Here is a 22589-nt window from a genome sequence, read left to right as displayed (position 1 = left end):
TTTAATAGCTTAATTCTCCGGTTTCCATAGAATTTAAAAAATATTTTTATATAATAGACTCAACCAACGCTTAATTGTAGGCTACATCACTTTATAAAAGTGAGGTGGGGGGGGGGGGGGGGTCTTTTTTTTTAGTCGTGGGAAACAGAAATGTATCATCGAAACTACATGTGTTCATGTATTGATGCAATTTGTTATAAAATTCTTAGAACACAACTCAATGTGCTCTGCATGCAGTTGCTATTTTGATTTTTAAAGATATAGCTAGAGCCAATTTATTATAATATTATCGTTTACTTCATAGTTTCTGCATATTGAACCACAGATTACTAAACAATAACGTGCAATGGTCTAGTCAGGTCCAGTGAAGTGGAAAACATTTTAGACTTAATTTTAAAAGATATGACAATGAAAGCATATCGGTAAAGATCGCAGTACATTGCATTTTCAATGTTTTTTCTTTCTGAGAAATAAATTTTAAAGGACAAAATAATGTAAGCCTAGATCTATATGTTAAAGAAGAAAATATTCTTTGAAAGTTAAAGACCTCTGAGTGGGACACAGAGTAAACCTGAGTAGCCCAACAGTGGGTCGATAATTGCCCTCTACTTTTGCTTTTAATTCTTTCGTAGACATTTAGTTAGATTCTTTTAGTGCCACGTTTTTAGCATGACGTCACCATACAATTCGCCCATCCCTCTAGTGAAAATTGCAAAATCGGAAGGAGGAAGCCATCTTGTTTGCAGGCGTAGCGAAGTTTATGTCTGCTTTAGTAAACAGGTCACTGCCGTAAATCTGCTTTTCCTCTTCTGGTCATCAAACACATTTTTCGGATCGCCCAACAAAAAATGTCCACAATGAACCCAGACTAGTAAGTACAAGTTTTAGTACTACTGAAATAATCCAGTGTTACGCATTGTTGTTCTCTGTTTTCTTAGTGTCGTAGTGAGAAGGCTCACAAGTGACAAGATCACCGTCCACACACGTCTGTTACACCCTGGTTAGGGTTAGGTTTTTGTCTTGAGATGTCTTGTACAAAGACCATACAAATAGTCCCGAAGCTACAAGCACCCTCTTTTTGTGAGGCAAGTTGACGAGTTGGTCTGGTTGTGGATGAGTAGTGAGTGTTTATTTATTCAAGTTCAGAATGGTAGTGGCAGTGGTAGGAGTGACCGAGGTCTGGACTGGAGATGTGTTAGAGAAGGAGGAGGGGTTTGGGATAGATTATCAAGAACTAAATTACTGTGGTGTGATTGCATTTGTATTTAAGAATGCTTTCTGCCTTTGGGCATGCATTAGATTTCTAGATCTACTAAATCATGGCCATGGGGAGGACTTCGTAACGAGTGACCACTGCCACTATGAGACAGTTGAATAGAAGCTAGATTCGGTGCTTTTTTGGTAGTTCCCACCCCCCTTATTTGAGCCTGACCTACATCTAGATCTAGATCTATACATGCTTGATTCGCGGTGAGCTAAGTTATCAAACCTAACAACTGCAAAACATTAAATTATGGTAAAATTCAGGGGGGCATGCCCACATGCGATTAAAAGTAGAAATGATGCAAACTATTTTTAGGTAAGGCGCCCATCTTGTTTGACGGGCGCTTTTTCGGTAGTTCCCACCCCCCTTATTTGATAGAGCCTGACCTACATCTAGATCTATATACTACTACGTTTGATTCGCGGCAAGCTAAGATGTCAAACCTAACAACTGCAAAACATTAAATTGTGGTAAAATTCAGGGGGGCATGCCCCCCTGAAACCCCCCACCTTGTTTTTATTAGGTAGGCACTTGGATAAAAATTTCAAAGCTTTCAAATTGCTTTAAAAACAATACCAATGCAAAGAGCTCAGTGACACGATTCCAACGCTACCTTAGTTATTGCTCTATGTTGAACCGTTTTTGAGATATTGCATTTTAAAGATCTTTTCGAGGGGATAACATCTATATAGTAAAAAAAGGCAATTTTTGTGATCGAAACAGCAAGGACAATAAGGGAAATGTAAGCTGCTTCAATATGCTGCTGCGTACATGCTAAAACCAAACATTTTCTGAAACCTTGTGATATTGAGGACAAAATAACAGTCAGACGAGATTTTTAAAATATGTCGTGGTGGGTAATATTGGGTAATATTATGTAACACTGTGTTGTGTAACGTGACCGCATCGTCCTGCGGTCAATATATTTTGCCATAACTTTCTTATAAATTAAGCTACATCAATAATTGAGGTATCATTTTGAAGGTCTTTTTAAGGCCTTTCTTTTGGAACATCTACATATCAAATATCAGTAGAATTAACAAAAAACTGATTAAAAAATATAATATATTTTAACAAAACAGCTGGTCGCCTAAAATAAGATGAGCATAGAAGTTTTTAAAGTTAACATTTGTGTCTACAGCTGCTGCAAACTAGTGTTTTTTAGTCTACCTTAATTCATGATAATACTGTTTTTTAAATTCATTTTGCATGTTATTGTTAGAATGTTTCTTTCATGTTTTAATTTGTCATGTAAATGATCAATTACTCTGTCTTTATCTTTGATTTCTCTTTTACATCTTTAACTCATGAGATTGCCCTGTAAGTTAAACAATAGTCTCTTCTAATTTTATTACTTCAGTTTGTTCAGCAAGTTTTTCATTATATTTTTATTGTGTTTATTTAAATGTTCAACTTCTTCAAAGACAATTAGTTGTGAAATATGACATGTTTTTTGAAGCACGCAATTGTGTCACGATACTTATTTATTCTTTCTTTATTTCTGGCAATTGTTTAGTTCACCCAGTCTGCCAACTTGATATTGTTAAATTAATGTCAATTTTTTTTTCTTGTCTGCAACAAATGCTTTCTTAAGTGCTCAATTTTTTTGCAACTTGTTCAAACAAGTTTTTCTGTGAATTCGACCAACTCCGCAAGCATTTCTGGATTTTAATTAAAGTCAGGATTTATTCTGGTGAGCTGTCAATAAATCCAATGGAACAGTGGCAGGTTGTGATCAGGGGCTGTGGAAAGAAAAAAAAAAGCAAAGCAATGAATTCATCAATGAAGTAAATAAATTCATTTGTGAGCAGTGGATGGAAATTTGACATTTTCACACTACAACTCTAGTAAAGGGAGAGTGTAGATGACTAGACAAGAGAAAAAACATCTTCTAATAAACATGTATCTTAAAACAAACTGGACAAAGTACATGAAAATTTAAAGAGATATTTAAATAACAAGCGCACACAAAAACAATTAAGAAGAAAAAATATTTAAAGACAATATAAGCACACAAAAGAAGTAAAAACTTGCGTGAAATGGATGGTCTAACAGTGACAGTAACACAGAAACAAAACAAGGCCAAGGCTGTTACATTTCCCTCCCCCCACCCAAGACTCCTTACTGATTGTTACATGGTGCAAATTCATAAAAATTATACAACAGTGATACATATTACATTCCAAAATTTAAAATGAATCATATCTTCTACTATAAAACATTCTTCAATGCCGTTTAAGAGGTAATAAACGCCAACAATACACGTTAGCGTGGGTTAAGTTCGCTTTCCGCAATGGCCGCCATGACCTCCCGGTTCACGCTCAGCAGCGCGATCGATAATAGGTCATGCCCATTCATGGAGAGTGACCTATTTAAATTAGGGCTCACACGCTTATGCCTCAACGTACAACATTGAAATTAACAAATAAAAGAGATAAAAGGTTGAAGAAAAGACTGTGAGGAGTACCTAAAAAAAAAAAGATATACTCTTTAAATATAAAGGCTTGAACTTACCTTATTTTTAACTCCTTGTAACTCCGAACACACACAACCGATCCCGAAGTGGAAAACGCCATAATACGCGCCTTTCTTTCCTCTTTAATTTGATAGGCGGAAGTAATCCATAAATTGAAAAGAACACTATAAACGAAACAAAACAAATAGGTACCCCCCTCACGGGGCCCGATTTCTGACACAAAACGCGGCGGCCGCAGGTGAACGAAAATCTCGGGCCGCGCGGGCCGATATCCAAGTGCCTATATTAGGTCAGGGGGTGAAACCCCCCTACTCTTGGGGCCAAAACCGGCGAATAACAAATGCGGAGTGGGAACTACCGAAAAAGCGCCGTTTGACGTCAGACCAGGATACCCCTCCGATCACGTGACTACATCTTCTAAGTATAGACAACCGCATGGCACCAAAGATGGAAGTGTCCATGAATATTATGCTTAATCTACACAAATTTCTCGGAATTTCTGATAGCTGATTTGATAGCGCGTCTGCGTTTGATGTCGAGCAATGACTTTAGGAGCGGTTCGATTCCGGTCCCGGACAGGTTTTTTTTTCTCTTTTCCTCCTCCCGACTGACCAACAGTTCCATAAATTATAGGCCTAATTTGTAGAGTTGCTTTGACTTTGAAGTTGTTGTTTATTTTTAAAAATGTATTAGTGATTAAAAATGCAGGAGGGGGGGGGGGGGTAGATCTAAATTTAGATATCTAGATCTAGATCTAAATTTAGATATCTAGATCTAGATCTAGATCTAGTCCTCCTGCGTCTTTACGGCAATTTTCGTGCGGTCTTCCATCATGTCCAGGTAGGCCTAATAGATCTAGATCTAGATTCTAGATCTAGATCTAGAAAATCCGAAATGTTACCGAAAACACGTCGTTCCATGTTTGGGTATCCCAGGAAGTGATGACATCACATTACTAAAATAAGCAGCCATTCAGAAAGATGCATCATTTCTAAGTTTAACGGCATGTGGCATGCCCCCCCTGAAACCCCCCTTCTGAAACCCACCCATATTCTTTTTTGGTCCGGGGGACATGCCCCCCTGAAGCCCCCCATATTGTTAAAGAGTCAAATATTACTACGCCACTGGTCCTAGTTCTATTTTCAAACATCAATAACTATTGATTTGCGGCAAAAAGGAAGACCATTTTAGTGTTCAGCGTGCAAAATACAACAAGGGAAAAGGTATATAAAACGTGTACATGAGACGGGTGCATGGGTAAAAAAAAAACGCACATTTTTTTTAGAGAGGGAAAGTTGTTCTTTAGAAGGATAATGTCTGTGCCCGAATAGACACTTGTGTTACTGCTTACTAGGCCTAGACCTCCTATATATAGTATAAATAGTCAAAGTCTTGCCTATTCGAGTGAAAAATCCTGTTAGTGTAAGATTGAAAACAAGTTGGAATGGTATTTTCTTTGTTCAGGTTGTATCAGTCTCAGCTTGTCTTATCAAGGGAATTTTTTAAAAGCCATAATAGATAAGTTGGAACTTAAAACAAAATGTCACCCTGTTAGATAATGGCTCTCACTAGTTGTACCCAGGATGGATTGTACTGAATTTTTCTCCCAATAGACCCATAGCAAATCTAGAGTTTTATGAGATTTTGTCTCTTAAATCCTCATTAAAATAAACTGACTAAATTTAGGCCTAGTAATTATTCTGCGTGAGGATAACAAGAGTAGATCTAGTTAATTCGCATTTTGGGAGGACTTCCAACCACTACGAGACCGAGTAGAATAGAGGGGTAGGGTTGGGTCTCTTTTTTATTGTGTTTGTTAGGGTGGTCACTCGTTATGAAAGTCCTTCCCGCATCTTTATAAAAGCATTTTGAAAGTTCATTGCACACAATGGGCTGGATAATTGAAATAATAGTCTTCGTGTTTTAAAAGCCATTCAGTCGCATTTATTATGATGGTTTATTGAAAGTTGTCCTAATTAAACGATCAATTGGGTCTTACAACAACCTTTCAAAGTCATCCCAAGCCAGTGGACCAACTGAAATAGCTTTAAGAAATATTTTAACATAGTTGGAACTGGGCTGGTTTGTTTTGTTGTGGTTTTAAAAAAACTTTTTACCAGAGGTTCCAGGTTAAGATGACTTATCAATAACAAGTTTTTTTTTTTTTAATGGTTTTTTTTTGTACAAGACAGGGTAATGATTTTTTGGGGGAGTTATTAATCAGTATCAAATCCAGATGATCTTTTCAGAATTATTATTGTGCAGTGCTGATTGGTACGTGTGATGGACATGGATGTGTGGGCAGTTGTTGTTTTTTGTTTTGTTTGTTTTTGTTTTTGTTGTGTTTGTTTTTTTAAAATCATGTAATAAACAACTTTTTAATTAATTTTTTTCTGCCTTAATTTTTACAATATAGCCCTTTATTTTTTTTGGGGGGGCGGGATTTATATTGTGCGTTAGATATGATATATATATATATATATAAGTAAATGGTATGGGCTGATTACTATGGTATTTTAGTCCTTTTGAACAGAAAAGAATATATATAAAAACTTTGTACTAAATCAACTTACAGCAATGGAACTTGGCACTGTACCATAACTTTTTAAGCCTTACGCATTCATGAGCACAGTTTTTATGTATATGCATAATTAATCAACTAATTAGCAAACATAAGCATATTATACACAACACCACAATAACAATATTTTGAAAATGGGTGTAAAACGTGACGTTTTTCTACTGTACCATTACATAAATAATGCACTATCATCTATGTGTAATAATTGTACATGTTTACATCGGCGTCAACACAATTTAGATCATGGGGGGGGGGGGGGGGGTTCGACTTGGCCCTGCCTGTCATTGATCAGGATCAACCTGGTTTGAGAGGTATGCAATGACCCAGCAGAAAGACAGAAATACATGTGTGTTCTCTTTAAAAAAACTATCACCGCAGGAGAATCGGAACATGTTTTGGTTTTCGTGTCTTCTCTGAACGAGGGTGAAACACCTAATCATTAAGCCTACACTGCAATCTTAACTGTTGCTATCCTTGCTCTACGGTTAGGCAAATGATTTTTTCTTCCCTGATGTCTCATTTAAAATGATAGAATCACTGTTGCATACATGATTCGGGGCTTGCTATCTGGCCTTTGAAAAATTTTTAACTCAAAACAATCATGAAAGATAAAGAACAGCCTTTTTGTAAGTGAAAACAAAACAATAATTCTCTTTCACTGAAATGGGGTTTTAATCATGTTAGTTCAGTTTTTTCTGCAAGTGGGGGGTGGTGTCGGTCTAAGTTATTTGCTGAAAATATGGGGGGGGGGGGTGAAACATAGGCCGCAAGTTTTTCTAGTTTTTCTTGATTTCTCCCCCCCCCCCCCCCCAAAGATATTGCAGATAATAAACCAATATTAGACAGTTGTGATTATGAAAGCTAGTATGTAATTTTTGTAATTAAAACTTTACTAGAATAATGGAGACGTCTTTCTCAGAATTATCTGAATGGCCATAGAACATTTGCAAACACTTGAAAAAAAATTTACTAGATTTTAAGTTTGTCAATTTTCATTGTACATCAAAACTTCTAGTAGTTGAAAGACAGTTATGTTGTTAATAACGAGGCGAAATTGAGTATTCCCGTTTTTTTGGGGGGGGTTTTGTTTGAAGTTACTTTTAGACTAGATCTAGTAATCATGCATAGAATTATCTAACAATTTTTAGAGAACAGAATTATGATTTTTGTCAGTTTTGATGGTGACATTGCCAACTTAACCAAGTAAAATGACAATGAAATGAGACTGAGAAATAAATGGAGAAAGAAGCCAGTATTTATTCTCATCAGTTACCCATCAGTATCAATGATGACGAAAGTAGTGAGCAGGCAGTATGCATGAGAAAATGTTTTCTGGGCGGTAGACATGGAGGTAGTAAAGTGCCAAGTGCTACTTGCCTCCCTTCAGTTTGGTTCTTTTTTTACTTTCGTGATATGCTTGAAAAGAGGTTTAGTCAATACATGTGGGATTAAGGCAGTATTTCACGTTAGGTGTGGAAATTTTAGTTTTGCCCAGGTGGAGACGTGACTCGCTACTCATGTAGAATTTTCAACTGCAAAGGGATGTATAACCAGCATTTATGTTGACATGCAGATAATCAGTGGAGTTCACTTAAACCAAAATCCAGATTTTCTTCGGTTTGGCTGGGTTTTCAGTAGACTGAAGTGTGGTTACATGGAAATCTTTTGCATTTCCACTCTTGTGATTGAACAGGGAGATTCTAGAAGATTTAACGATTGATTTTCATCTCAACATACTAGAAGCATAAAACAATGGATAGAATGTTTTCTTGTTGTTGCTAGCTTGAACACACACATGCAGGCTTGCTTGCTGTCTCTCTTTCTCTGTCTCTCATCCGCCGGTTTGTCACGTTGAACACAAAGGCACTGTACTGGAAAGGGTTAATTCTTAATTCACATCTGAAAAATCTCCTTTGTCAGTTGATAGTAACTCCTGAATTCGCCATTTTATTATGGTTGAAGGAGATCATTTGAAGGTCTCACTTGTTTCACGGTTGGTGTCACTCTTTTTTAGCACACTGTATGACATTATTTTGTCTATGTGCATTTTTGTTTTCTCAAAACAAACTAAAATAAACGCCCCAAAAAATGTATCCCTGCTGTTAAGGGAATTTGTGAAACTAAATATAGCACACTGTTTTGATATTGTTGGGGGGTAAGGCACTAAATATAGCTGAGATCCCTCCCTCCATGCTGGCATATCCAACCTCACCAAATGTTTATAATCTTTTGCGCATGGTTCAGTGCCCTTTTGGTAAGATGACTAATGTGTAACCTGTATTGCCTCTGCCCTTTATTCCAAGTCCGTGCTTCGAGAGTAAAGGTTCGGATTAGAACTGGTGAAAAGTTTGTTTCTATTTGTTAAAGTATTTTGGTGAATTTACACTTTGCATCAGTTTTTAGTTTTAACCTCAGTTTCACTATGTCAAATTGCTGTGGGAATTGTACACCAGAAAAATGGCTTCAGTTTTATGACTTCAAAACATCAGAATAGTAAGTTTGTGTCTATGTTATCATTCTATGCTTATTATGTTGGTGCTGTTTTCATGTTTCCACCTTCCAGGATGTTAAGGGGAGGTGGCTAATGAAAATGCCAAAACTCAGTTCCAACCATTTTGTAGCCACTTTGTATGCATTAATGGATACGTACACTTTTAAAAAGAGGTTTTGTGAAATACAAAATTCATATTTTATTTTTTTTTGTTCTTGTGGCGGCAAAAAATGGCGCTGATTCAGCAAAATTTCTTTATGTTTTATAAACAGTGTTTCTACAAAACCAATAAAGATAGAAGCTTCATACTTGGTATATATGTTATATATTGCTGGCTTCTCCTCCTCACAGAATCAGATTTCAAATATCTATCATACATTTTCCAAATTTTACCCTCACTTTGACCAATGTTCAGAATTCCATATTAGGCGATGCTGAAATGCAAAAATGACAAATAACTCAAAACAGAATCAATGTTCAGGAAAAGTGCTCTTGTAAGGAGGAGGGCACTTATCTTGGGAATAATGTGTGAAAATTTCAATGAAATCTGACTGTTAGTTATTGAGATACACTTTCTATAAAGTTACCAGTTAGCCGAAAATGCAATTTCGAGAAAAACGCAAACAAAGTTTTCGAAACATTGTGCAATCACAAACATCTCAGTTTTCACTAAAATCCAACATTATTCAGCAACATACATCACGTTTACACAGCACAGGCTATTTAAAAAGCTTTTTTGACAAGTTTTTACATCAATTCCATGCCCCCGGCCGCCCCCCCCCCCCAACTGTCCTCTCACAATTTAATCTCCGCCCCAAGAACGTAAACTCTCATTTGTCTTTCAGTTTCTGTTCTTAAATGGGAGAAGAAGCTAAAAATATCTATGTACGGTAATAGGACATTCAAGGGCTTGTGTGAAAATTTCAACCAACTCTGATTATAACTTTCTGAGATCTAATCAAAATAGTGCAGCAGATTTGGCAGAAAAGTTATTCCGGGAAAAACGCGAATAAAAATTTTGCATGCTGACATGCCTGTCTAAATTTATATGTTAATGTTGCCATACTGAATTGTTTAGGTAAATTGAGTTTGTTGTTACTCTTTTCCACATTAAGAAATCTTTAAATGATTTGGCAGATGACTGCCTTTCTTAGAATTAGAAGAGTCGAGACTTCGTCGAGCCCAAAAAAAAAAAAGCTGCTACCTCCCCTTCATTTTCTTCCCATGTGTTTTGGTTTTGCAATGGTGGAATCTAAGACTATGCAACCAAGAAAGGCACACTGTAAGCTGGCACTACATGATACTATCTAGATCTAGATCTGTATATTTTCTCAATTTGTTTTATCCTATGTATATATTTCTGCAGTCGCTTCTTTCAATCTTGCTTGAAGGGGTTAACTGGCTTTGGGAACACTGGTCTCCGATTTTTAAAAACCCAATAATAAAAAAGTTTTTAAAAAATTTTTAATAACACTAGGCCTTAGAGATTCCTATTGCTATATCTACGCTAAACAGACTTGTTCACTGCGAACAACCGGAGAGGCTATGGAAGCCATCAAAACAAATGTATCCTAGATCTAGATTCCTATAACTTTGTCGATCGTGTGCAACGTAGATCTGTAGATCTATACTTTGAATACCCCAGCCACATAATCATGGAAAGTAGTGAAGGCTATTATGTATTATACGTATAATCTCAACAGTTTAGATCCTGGATTAGCTCACTCAAAACGACTAAGACTAAGAAGACATCGAATCGAATCACGATCAGATAGACAGACGAGAGAAGACGAATAAGAAGGAGCATGTGTTCGGTAGGCCTTGTCGGGCCGAAATACTACACAGAATTGCAAATGGAGATGATAACAATAATTATTCAGCCTGTAAACTAGATTTATTAGCGTTGAAATCGGCAACACGATAGACAACTCTTTGAAATGCAGCGAAAACGTTCACGTTCTGTCTTGCGGCACGCAGTAAACAATGGCCTGCGAGGGGAATCCCCTTCGTTGCTACCGGCTCGGCGAATTAAAATTCACAGTCCGGTCACGTGACGGAAGGGGCCAACCGGTATTTGGTACGGGGTCTTCAAACATACCTAAATGGGTCCCCAGAGTAGTTCCGTACGAAAACGAAAGTGCAATAATCGAATAGCTCTTATCACGGCCTTTCCAACGATACCAAACTTGATTACCTTGCAGCCACGGAAAGTGTTGTTGTCAAGGGGTAAAGTTTAGCATGTCTTGACGTTTTGTTTGAATTTTTTTGCCCCCCTTACCGCTTTCAAATACATTTTTATATATATTAGAGGTCTCCTTAGGTTTTGGGACCTTCACAAACGGATTCTTGACATATTTTTCTGTAAGAATATCCAAATACTCGAAGTTCCATTTTTTTTGTTGCAAATACCCGATTTTCTAGGGGATCGAGACCCGCGGATCCCCTTAAAGCATTTTAATGAACCGACATTGAATTGTAGTTCCATAAACAATTTTTTTTTCTTTTCTTATTTCACAGTGATTATTTGTTCAAGCTCTTGCTAATTGGCGATTCAGGTGTTGGAAAGTCATGTTTGCTTTTGCGATTTGCGGTAAGTTTAGTGAATTGTTTATAATGCATCATAGCACTTTGTCTTCAGGGAAATTCACTTGCAAAGCTATTGTTAGAGTGGGATACATAATACACAAAAGGGTATGTGCAGAAATGTGCGAAAATATTGATTTCAATTAATGGAATGACTTGTTTGATCTGCTTTTTATCAGTTTGTTGACTGTTATGGTATAGTACCCAATGTCTTTGCAACAATTTTGATCCTATTCGTTGAATAAATACAATGGTTGAGATTATGTTTTTGAAATGCCTATAATCTTTATTCAGTAGGGTCTACTTCAACAAAATATGATTATTCTTGGGGGGGGTGTTGAAGACATGTCTTAATCATTAATGAGGAATAATGTTTTCTACAACTACTGTACATTGGTTTTTACTTACTCTTCTCTTTTTCCAACAGGATGACACGTACACAGAAAGCTACATCAGTACGATTGGTGTCGATTTCGTGAGTTTTGTTTCTTTTTGTTTAATGTTATTTTGCTTGTGTTAACTTAAAAATATTTATATTTTTATTTTTATATGTGTGTATTTCTTGCTGATTGGAGGACGTTGTTGACAGGTCTTACTTCACTGACTCTATTTTATTCAAGCAGTGTCAGCGTTGTAGTTGTTCATCATCCCTTTGGTCTTGCAATGTCAAGTGGCGTATTAACTCTTAATGCTGAATATTATGCTTTTGAGTACCTTGGTTAATTCAATAAAAGTAGCAGAGGTTTTTTATGTTGTCTTCTAACTCCTCGATTTTGTTGTTGTTTGGGGGGGGGGGGGTATTGGGATGGGGAAAGGGTGTTCTGCCCTTTGGTTGATTTATTTGTTCATCTATGGTAATTTGTCTACTTTCTGTGTATTCACCATTTTGTTTGTTTGTTTTTTTATTGCAGAAAATCCGGACGATAGAGCTGGATGGAAAAACGATAAAACTTCAGATTGTAAGTGGGTTTTAAGTTTTTGTTGTAAAGCAAACATTTTTTCCATTTCATTAGCTGCATAACATACATTGCTTTTTTTTTCAAAAACCAGTAAAATAAATAATGCTCAAAGAATAGTAGCAGGCATATGTGTTTTAGATGAAATCATGTCGGTGCGTAAAATGTCATCACATTTCTGTTTCACATAGTATTTGTCGGAATTCACCCGTAGTAATTATCATAAACAGGTTGAAAAAAGGGGATTGTGCGTTTTTAAAATTATTGTCCCATACTCAGCCCTGTACAGGCCTTTTTTTGCTTTTGGTGTAGTGGATCTTTTGAAGGGAAGGGTAATCATTGAGAATTGAGAACAAAGAGAATGAGTTTGCTATTTAGTGACAGTCTCACATTAACACATAAGTTGTCAAGTCTTTTCCATTTCCATTTACCATGATCATATTTACAAAAGTATAGCGCAGCATGTCTCTTATATCAAAAAGGTCACGGCAAATGGTTTTAAAAGAAGAGTTTTATAGATTGTCTTGATTCCAGATTAAACTGACATGTGCTTCTTTTTGTCGTGTTTCAGTGGGACACGGCAGGCCAAGAAAGATTCAGAACAATCACATCTAGTTATTACAGAGGTGCTCATGGCATTATTGTCGTTTATGATGTCACAGACCAGGTAAGGCTCCCATGTTTCACCACAGGAAATTGGACGTTTTAAGCTTTGTGGTGTCTTGATAATTATGAGAATGTCATGCAAAATTTTCTCAGATGTTTTATTTTCCTTTTGTTTTCCTCGTTTTAAAATAAAAGATGCATGTATGGACTGTTCAGAGTTGAACAGTCAATGTATGTTTGTGGAATTGTTTTCTCCTCAGCGGCAATGGTTGGTCGATCTTAGACAGGTTCAACTATATTATATGACAACAAGGAGAAAAGTTCATTTTCCCTATTTTGGGTATTAAAGGAGAAATATGGGGGGGGGGGGGGTGTAACTTTAGATAGCTAGATATTGTCCTTGTGGCTGTAATTTTTCACTCCTTTCAGTTTGCCTTAAAGAGGTTTTGTGATTATGCAATTGCAGGAGTCTTTCAACAATGTGAAACAGTGGCTGCAGGAGATTGACAGATATGCCAGTGAAAACGTCAACAAATTGTTGGTGGGCAACAAGAGTGACTTGACTACAAAGAAAGTTGTGGATTTCACCACAGCAAAGGTGAGCACATCGAGATGGAAGGAATTTTTAGAATGGCTTCTTACCATTGCGCTAGTTGCATGTCTTGAAACGGTTTTGTTTGTCAAAACTTCTAGATCTGCTGTTACAATGTATTATCAGTTTTTTACAAAATGATAACTGCTTCTCGTGGTTAAATATCTAGTTGAATGAGATTTTGTTTATTGTGGAAGGAAAGACCTGAAAGTCTGAGAGTGACCAGTTGCCACGGAACCTTCCGAGCAGCTCGGGGTGTTTCAGTGCTCGGAGAGTGTGCGGAGCAGACACTTGAGGTGGAATTTAGCAAAAAAATACTGATGTTCAGGGTGCTTGTTCTTTATTATCCTCTCTCTCTCACTCTATTTTTTTTAATTATGGAAAAACCTGTGTTTTGTATTAGTATTATTGATGCAGTTGTTGTGAATGCGAGATAGTGTAATAAGCGAGTTGGTAATACATAAATGCCCGTCTCTTGTCATTGAATTTCTTCTCAATAAGCACCTGAGGTGTAAGAATGAAAGGTTAAAGATGTAGGTGACAGTTATCTCTTAGCTGACAGTTTGTCAATGTTAATGTGACTGGTTATTTAATGATATGAGCGTTTTGTCTTTCCATTTGATCTAAATATTTGTTTTGCTTGCTGTTGTTCCCCAGGAGTATGCTGACCAGTTGGGTATACCCTTCTTGGAAACTAGTGCAAAGAATGCTACGAATGTAGAGCAGGCCTTCATGACCATGGCTGCAGAGATCAAGAACAGAATGGGCCCAGTCACCACTGCGTCAGATAATAAACCTAGTGTGAAGATCAACTCTAGCACTCCCGTCAACGCAAACAAAGGTGGCTGCTGTTAATGTTGATACTTTTTTTTTTTTTTTTTTTTTTCCTTTTTTTTTTAAAGACCTCCCTCGCGTAAATGACTTCAGTGGGTATTTGTATTTGTTTTTGGTGGGCATCGAGGTATGTGTTCATTGTCACTCTTGGAAGAAACCCAACTAGGCTCTGACAAAGAGTTAGTGGAGTGAAACCTGTCCTACCTTTTAGTCTACTGTTCATGATAACAGTGCTAAACTGTTCAAAGAAAATTGTTTAGTGCGAGCAAAGTATTATTTTGCTTTCCTTAAAGTGCAATTATCTCTCCCATGTGTTTCTCTCCCAGCTGTAGCTTTGTTTCCCCGTACTCTTATATCTTATCTTCATTTCTGCCTTAAAATGTTTAGTTCAGTGCTTTACGACTACTTAAAGATTTCTCCTCTCCTCCTCCTCCTCCCCCCCCAGGAATTAGATGGGCAGGTTTTACGCAGTATGCGCTCTCAAGGGAAATAATTTTGAGCAGAAGCCCTCCATTGCTTGTGTTTGTGTGAAGTCTTTAGATCATCTCGTTTTCGTTCTTTCTTTTTTGTCTTCTTGTCATATCCAAAAGTTCTGAGATTTTTATCCACGCCCACTGCTTTTTACCACTTTTTGACCCATTGAAGATTGTTCACCTTTCGATTTGGGTTTTGTATTGGGGGCAGCCTTTACAGTATATTTTCTGTATCTTCATTTTTGAAAAAAAATCTCAAGGTTTTTTTTCCCCTTTGTATTTATTTTTTTTTTTTTTCCAATAAACCTAGTGCTTGGGTTTAACAGGCGATTTGATAGTAATATGGGGGCTTCCTTTAGCACAGGTCGGCAGAGGAACAGCCAGATGCTTTGTGGTTTGGCTAAAGCTGACCTTGGAAGTGAACTTTTTGGAGTTAAATAAGTACAACATCGGTGCAAGTGGCTGAATGTGATGAATGTTGTCTTGATTCTACTTTTGCTGCTCTCATTGAAAATCCGGGAACAATTAATCTTGGACAAGTGTACATTTCCATGTTCTGTGGGAAGTTGTTTTTTTGTTTTTTTCCTCCATTGTTCTGTGCGTTGTCTTAGGGAAGTGCAGATTGTTGTGATGCGTTGAATTCAGAGAAAAGGAACTGGTCTCTGGATGCTGACTTTTGGTGGCCTGCCATACATTGTGACTTACTGTGGTATATATAACATGTATTTATTTCAGTCTAAAAAAAAAGTTTGATGCTTTTTCACAAGGTGGTTTGGCCCTAGTCGGTGGTACCTTCTTTCTTTGTTTCTTCTTCTTCCTTTCTTTTTTTCTGTCTTCTACTTCTTCTTTTCTTTCTTTTTCTTTTTTGAGTGTTTATTGTGTGCTGAGAAAAAATGTATGATGGATGAGCACTGTGGTCATCCATCCCTGATGTATAAACTTGTGATATTCTATGGGAAGTCAAAAAGGGATTAATTTATTTTTTTTAAGGATACTCTTCAGAAAACATTTTCATGCCTTTGAAATTTGGGTCTTTGGGTTTTTCGCATTTTTGGCTTTTTTTTTTTTTTTTTTTTTTTCCATCCGTTGGTGTTAATCTCGGATATATAGTCTCCCAAAGCATAAATATGTTTCTGCCTGATTCAGAATAGTTCAAGTTTGTGCTGTGATCCCACTACCCAGACATGCTCACACTGGCACACTTCTTGAACAGAGCAAATGTGATTGGCTTATCATACTGTGTGCCTCATGAATGGAGAAGTGAAATTGTGGGGTTTTGTTTGTGTGGGTTTTTTTTAATATTGAGAAATCAGTCTGCTCTTTCTTTGATGCATGTTTATACTCATTTGTTGGTTCCGTGTCATTTTTTTCTTTTTCTGCCCCCCAAGACTGAGTCTAGAATGTTTGATCATATCATCATGTGTTCTGTGTGAGGAAGATTTCATCATTTTTTTGTCCATGCTGAAAAGTGTATCACCCTATAAGTAAGCTATAGAGTTGTGTGGCGGACTTCTATTACAGGAAAATGAAAGAGTGCCAAGACATTCCAATTGCTTTTGGTTATTGGGCATCTTTCCGTGTCCTGAAATTGTTCGTTTGTTGGTTTTTCTGCGTCATCGGTAAAGGCTATGTAGTGTGTACCACCCTGTGGAATAAACTTGTCCCCTTGATGCTGGCAATTGGTTGGGACTCCACAAAGCTTTTTTTCCCCTCCTCTGAGGGTTGTTTTTTTTTTTTTTTTTTTTTTAATATAATTTTTTTTTCTTTAATCCTGTATGAAATTTTGAGAATGATAGATCATTATCCGTTTTGTTTTGCAAAGGAAGTCTTGACTGCTTTCCCTTCCAACAACAAATACTCTCTTTTCAGATCTATTTAGGTCACTGTTGTTCTTTGTTTTAATAACTTTTTGCCTTCAGTTTTCAAAGGGGTAGTTGAAATTTGTGTTGTGCTCAGCACAATCTCCAAGTGGAGTAATTCTTGAAATTATAACGCTGCTCTTGCTCATTGTAGAAAATGAGATGATTTGCTTCCAATAGGAGCCAGTGGAAATTTTTTTAAAGATTTTTTTTGTTTGCTCCCATGCACCCAAGTGTGTTGAGATCTTCTGGCTCTAATTTGTCTCTCCAATTGCTGTAGTCGCCATAGACCCGCGTCTCTGTGAAAGCAGATAATGAAGGCTTTGTGACTAGAATACTCTTCACACAAGGGAATAGTTGTGTATTCGCTGCATTCAGTGTGATGACTGGATTCTGTGTTTTTTGTTTTGTTTTTGTTTTTCATGGGATTTTTTTTTCTCTCCCCTCCTTTTTCATATTCATACCTCCCTTCTTTCCCATTGGATTCCTCCATGTATGTACTGTTCGTTACCAAGATATTTTGAATGACAAGTTTGAATGTGGGCTGTATAGCTTGATCCAGTCACACCACCAACATCTCTCGCGTAGGCCAGGGCGCTGCTCCGGCCGGACACAATCCTTCCAGGGGCGGCCATGAACGAGTTCTGGAGAAAATGCTTACGTCAGTGGTTAAATGTGAACATGTTTGGGGTGTTTGTAGAAAGCTCAGTGCAGCCACAAAGGTTCACATGACTGTTCCTTGTGAAAAAAAGGTGCCTGGTGCCTAGGAGGATTGGGTCCTGGCTGAAGCAGCGCGCATGCTCAGGCTCCTTGTCTTATGTCCCTTGTCCAAGATGGTTCAAGCTTGTGTTCAAGTACAACCAACTCGTGCTAATGTGCTTGAACTGAGTGCGGGCTAATGAATACGACTTGTTCTGACTGTACATCTTCAGAGAAGCAAACTTTTGCTGCACTGTAACAATATCATTCATAAATAAAATAACTGTAAATAAACATGGGTTTTTGTGTCTTCTTCAAGCTGCCCGGTGACGAGTGATTTGGGCAGTGTTTGCGGATGCTTTTTATGTGGAGTGCTCTTGTGCGGTTTCTTCCTTTTTGTCCTGTCAAAACACCTGTAGTCTTCATCTCTGCTCTTTTTTTTCTGTGTTCGTTACTCTCTTGTAACACCTCAAATATTCAGCAATATTGTAATTTAGTGTCAGACTACTAAGTGATCCCTTGATTGCCACGTTCAGCACAGTATAGGGAGGCTTTGCTACAGGATTGTGAAGTCATGCTGGTTTTACTTTTGTAATAAAAGTGAAAATGCAGTACAGTGCAGCCTCTCTATGACGACATCCTCTGTAGAGCGACATGGTGGCCAGGTCCCAATTTTTTTCTTATATCATTATAAGTAATATTTTTGGTTGCTTCTCTGTAACGACTTTTTTTCTGGTCCCGACGATGTCGTTATAGAGAGGCTGCACTGTACATTGTCTCAGGGTGTGGTATGCACTATACACATGAAATCGGTCCTTCAACTTCCAACTGCAGGATTATAAAAGGCTGTGCAAGCTTCACTTGTCCTTCTGTTCCTCTATATGTGTTTGTCCCAAATGCGTTGGTTTTTATCGAATCCCTTAAAATTTTAAAAGAACTGAAGGTGTGAAAGCTCAATACGTGTGAAGGAGCTTCTGCACCAATGAGGTGTGTGATGTCTTCGTTATGGTCCACTATAGAACTTACAAGACATATTGACATTGGAGCTCGATGAAAATTTCCGTGAGTTTCAAGGGCAGCCACAAGGTCCTTGACTCTGACTTCACTACTGCTGGATACATACGTGCAACACGCTTCTTAATAATCTTAACTCAAAATTTTTAGTGGGTGGTTGGAATGTGCTCTGGAGTGGTTTGCTCCTTCTTTCCTTTAACAATCAAACACCAATCCTCTCGCCTCTTTTTTCAAATACATTGTACTTTATGTTACTATTATTACTACTGATTTACTATCCAGTAACACCTCCGATCTTCAACGCTTAGAGTGAGGACCTAGATCTAACTGACATTGTAAGTGCTTCAAAAATTGTTCAGTGTTAAATAAACTGTCAACTTTTGAGAGAATTATGCTCGACCTTCCCTGGGTTTCAAGGATGTTCATCAAGAAGATCATGCCCCTGTTTGGTTACTGGTAGCACGTGTGTGTGGAAAGCTGTTCTCTGCCATGAACAGATCCAAACTTTGGGGCTCTCATGGCCTAGAGGTTAAGGTGTTCGCCTCTCATTCAATAGGTCCCGAGCTTGAATCCGGATAGCGCTGGAAATATTTTCTTCTCTAATAATTGTATCCTTTTGCTTCACACTCTTTCCTACTCTCTAACAATGTTCTGTCATCTGCTTTCGACTCCACTTTCTGCCCCCATCCCCTCACCTCCTTTGCCCCCTCCTATGGGCTCCTGACTTTCTGCATCCTTTCTTCTGCTACTCCTTGGCTCCTCACTGCGGTCTTTCAGCCACATCCCTGATCTTATGGCTTATGGTAGGTAAGATCTACACCTAGCCTTCTCGGATAAGGGTGAAAAGTCTTGGGGGTCTCGTGTGCAAGTGGCGCACGTTACAAATCCCTTGATGGTCCAAAATCGATAAAAGTAGGCTTCGGTCGCCACCCGGGCAAAATTCAAAATTTCCTACCAACTAAATGCTTAATGTGTCCCGCGCGCTCATATGACCTTATGCAGTTGCGACCTATTGAATGAGAGGCGAACACCTTAATCTCTAGACCACGAGAGCCCCCACTTTGAGTTTGAGACCATGACTAGTCTGGATGAATGCTATGGTACTGTATTTTCTTGGCTTGAAATTGAAACTGAAAAGAATACATGTAATAACTCATTTAAATTGAATGCAAATCCCGTGGGCTGCCAGGCAGCGATCATCTAAAAAAATTTCGATCAGATAACACACTTTTGAAATTCTCTACTATAAAGAATATCGGATCTCTGTCATCGTACCTGTGTAAACAGTAAGACTCACCCTTACAGTACACACTCTTTGATTCCAAACGTAGGCTGCTGACCATGTCTCTCCTTTAGAGCATTTTTGTTTGAGTAATGTTTTACGGCGCTCACAACTGCGTAAGGTCATTTGAACGCCAAGGGGTCGATGTCAACAGAGAAGTCCAAACGGGGAATCAGGCTTACTCTGCTCACCTCTCTTGCCTCAACAGCACAAAGTCTGCTTCGACTATCAACAAGGTACCCCGGAAATAGCAGTTCACAAGAGGTGACTAACAGGATACAAAAGAAGTAGACGGAAAAATGGCGATAGTAAGGACGAGGAAAGAAAAAGCAGCAGTTCCCCCTATGTTGTTCCGGCACAGTATGAGCATGACATTGAATTGATAATTCAGCCCATTTACAATGCTACTGTGCTTAAGAACATGTTAATATTTCTCCATTGGGAATAGCCTATAAAGACAACTTCAGTCAGTAGCACGCTGGTTGGGGGGGGGGGGGGGGGTTGAGTATACAGTGGAACTCGGATTTAACGAGATGAGATAGATTCCCCGGGGTTTTTTTCTTCTTTAAAATCAATAAATATAACCCGGATTCAACGAGCACTTCAATCAGCGAGCTCGGATTCAACGAGGTCGCTTCCAGGGTGAACAGCCCACGCAGACGTGGCTTCGCTCATTTTTCTCCCAGAACGAACTTTATCTATTCCCGGAAACCATCCATTGCAACTGCATCGTGAACCTTTATTCACTTACCCGATTACATGCGACCAATCAGGGCCTTTTTCATACCAACACATGCGTTGTTGGCTCGCGCCCGAGTCTACTCTGGCGTGTGTCGGGGTCGGATGGGCGGCCTGCACACGTGAGGCTGTGTGTGTGTGTGTGTCGGGGAAGGGGGGGGGGGGGGGCGCACTAGCGGTCTGGGCTTTGAACGTCACAGTCACAGATACAAACGCGTCACAGTCTTTTTCCCCCCTCGGCAACTGACCATTATTACAATGATAATTAAGCTAGATCTAGTCCTGACGTAGATCTACGTAATGAATTGTGCGCTGGTCTATGAAATCAAAAGTTGCCGTTATGCTAGGCTCTACACAGCAACACAACTTTTTGGTAAACAATCGAGATGACAAAGGCGTGTGTATTTGAACGAAGCGGGTCTTTTTTTTAAACCCAGCTCATAATATGCAGGCATTTCAGACACTACTTGTGACTTCTCTTTATACGTTGCTTGCTCAGTGCCTGTAATTATCTACACAAAACCTCGTGTTTGCTATAACGAACACTCGGATTCAACGAGATTGTAGGTCAGGCCCAACGACCTCGTTGAATCCGAGTTCCACTGTAATACCAGAGAGCTTAGAATTACCGAGAGGGGAAAGCGATGCGGGATGCGCGTATCGGGCTCTGCGCATAGCAACGCCCAAGTAAGACGGTAAACACGAATCATTCTGTTCAACAATGGCTGCGAAAAACACGCATTGTAAGTGGTCCTCTGCGATAAACTGTACAAATTCTAAGAATAAACGGCCCGACCTTTCATTTTTTAGATTTCCAGCCTATCCTGCAAGATAAGAATTATACTGTGCTTTCAATTCTTTATTTGAACTATTGTTTATTTAGATTTAAACTCAATTTGGTTTTACTAGATCTAGATCTAGAATCTAGAATCAAATCTAGATCTAGTAATAAAGAGGGCCCACTATCACTCGGCCAGGAAATAATTAAGAGCCTAACGGAGCCTTAGGCATAGCAAACTGACCAAATCAAAAATAATTCATACCGGTATCAGTCTTTTTTCTCTTTGCTTACATATTTTTACAGAATTATAATTATAATCTACCCCCTTTCCCGCATTTGCCTATTTCTTCATACAAGCATTTTTGTTTTAATATGTGTTTAAGTATGACAATTCATTTGAAAGCACGTGATTAAATAAACCACAAAAAAACAGATGCAAAGATAATGCAGAATTTGTACAAACATTTCACAAATTGTTTGTTATTTAAAAAACAACAACAGCTAATAGTAATACATGTAATAGGTGGAGAAATATCAGCTGAGCAATGCCCAATATAACTGAAGAGGATTTTTGTTTGTTGACTTATTCATGATATACCGGTACTATGGTGCTTGTCACATTGAAAATGGATGTATTATGATCTTTGACATAATAATTTATAGCCACTGTATTTTTATTTGTTTATTGGGCACTTTGCATTTACAATTGTTATATTGATACCTCATTCAGATGTAAACAATGGGTGGTGAACACCAGGAGACAGGACATAGAGGGTAAACCAGCAGCTCATCTCAGCAAGAACAATTACTTGTTCTCTGAACATTTCGAAAGTCGTTTCTTTAGTAAAACAGCGAAAAAACGACCAGGCCTGGTAAGGGGTGCCATTCCTACAGTTTTCGACGTTCCAAATCCTCCTCCTAAAATCACACCATCTCGGCCAGGTCCTAAACCACGACCACCGCCTGAAACCCAGGAACTGTCACAGCCATCCTCACCACCCCACACCTCTGACTTCAACACCAACGTTCCTTGCTCTTCCACTAGTCATACACAGGAACAAAGAGAAAACTTAAAGCAGAAAGAACGAAAACGTGGCGAATGAGGAAAAGGTTAAAGTTATCCAACGAAGCTAAACAAAACGCTATCACTGCTACCACCACCTCATCAACTGATGACACTTCTGAAAATTAGAAGGAACTTCTAAGTCATCATTTGCCCGAGAGAGCATTTAAGTTTGTTATAACTCAAATCCGAGTTTCCAACATTGGAAGCGAGGCTCGAAGATGGACATTTCAGGAGAAAAGCTTTGCTCTGTTGCTGTATCATGCCAGCAAAAAAGCATATGATATAGTTTACTAC

At 38.3% G+C, this 22589-nt stretch overlaps 1 protein-coding gene and 1 long non-coding RNA gene across 2 annotated transcripts; one reads left to right on the top strand and one right to left on the bottom strand.

The window, feature by feature from the left end:
* The first annotated feature begins 685 nt into the window (after nt 1-685).
* On the top strand, nt 686-17708 carry LOC101847446 (ras-related protein Rab-1A). The gene is made up of 7 exons (XM_005106874.3): nt 686-871; nt 11330-11402; nt 11823-11870; nt 12307-12354; nt 12923-13018; nt 13424-13555; nt 14207-17708. The coding sequence occupies exons 1-7, from the start codon at nt 849-851 to the stop codon at nt 14402-14404; spliced, it is 618 nt and encodes a 205-aa protein (XP_005106931.1). The 5' UTR covers nt 686-848; the 3' UTR covers nt 14405-17708.
* Nucleotides 2468-4043, bottom strand: LOC106012915. Its single transcript, XR_001185192.2, has 2 exons — nt 3779-4043; nt 2468-3006 (listed from the first exon to the last, which is right to left on the bottom strand). It is a non-coding gene; the product is annotated as an uncharacterized LOC106012915 (long non-coding RNA).
* Nucleotides 17709-22589: the final 4881 nt, after the last annotated feature.

This window comes from Aplysia californica, unplaced genomic scaffold (assembly GCF_000002075.1).
Source record: "Aplysia californica isolate F4 #8 unplaced genomic scaffold, AplCal3.0 scaffold00561, whole genome shotgun sequence".
Taxonomy (NCBI): domain Eukaryota; kingdom Metazoa; phylum Mollusca; class Gastropoda; order Aplysiida; family Aplysiidae; genus Aplysia; species Aplysia californica.
Note: the sequence above shows the minus strand (reverse complement) of the source record. Positions and strands in the feature narration are given on the sequence as shown.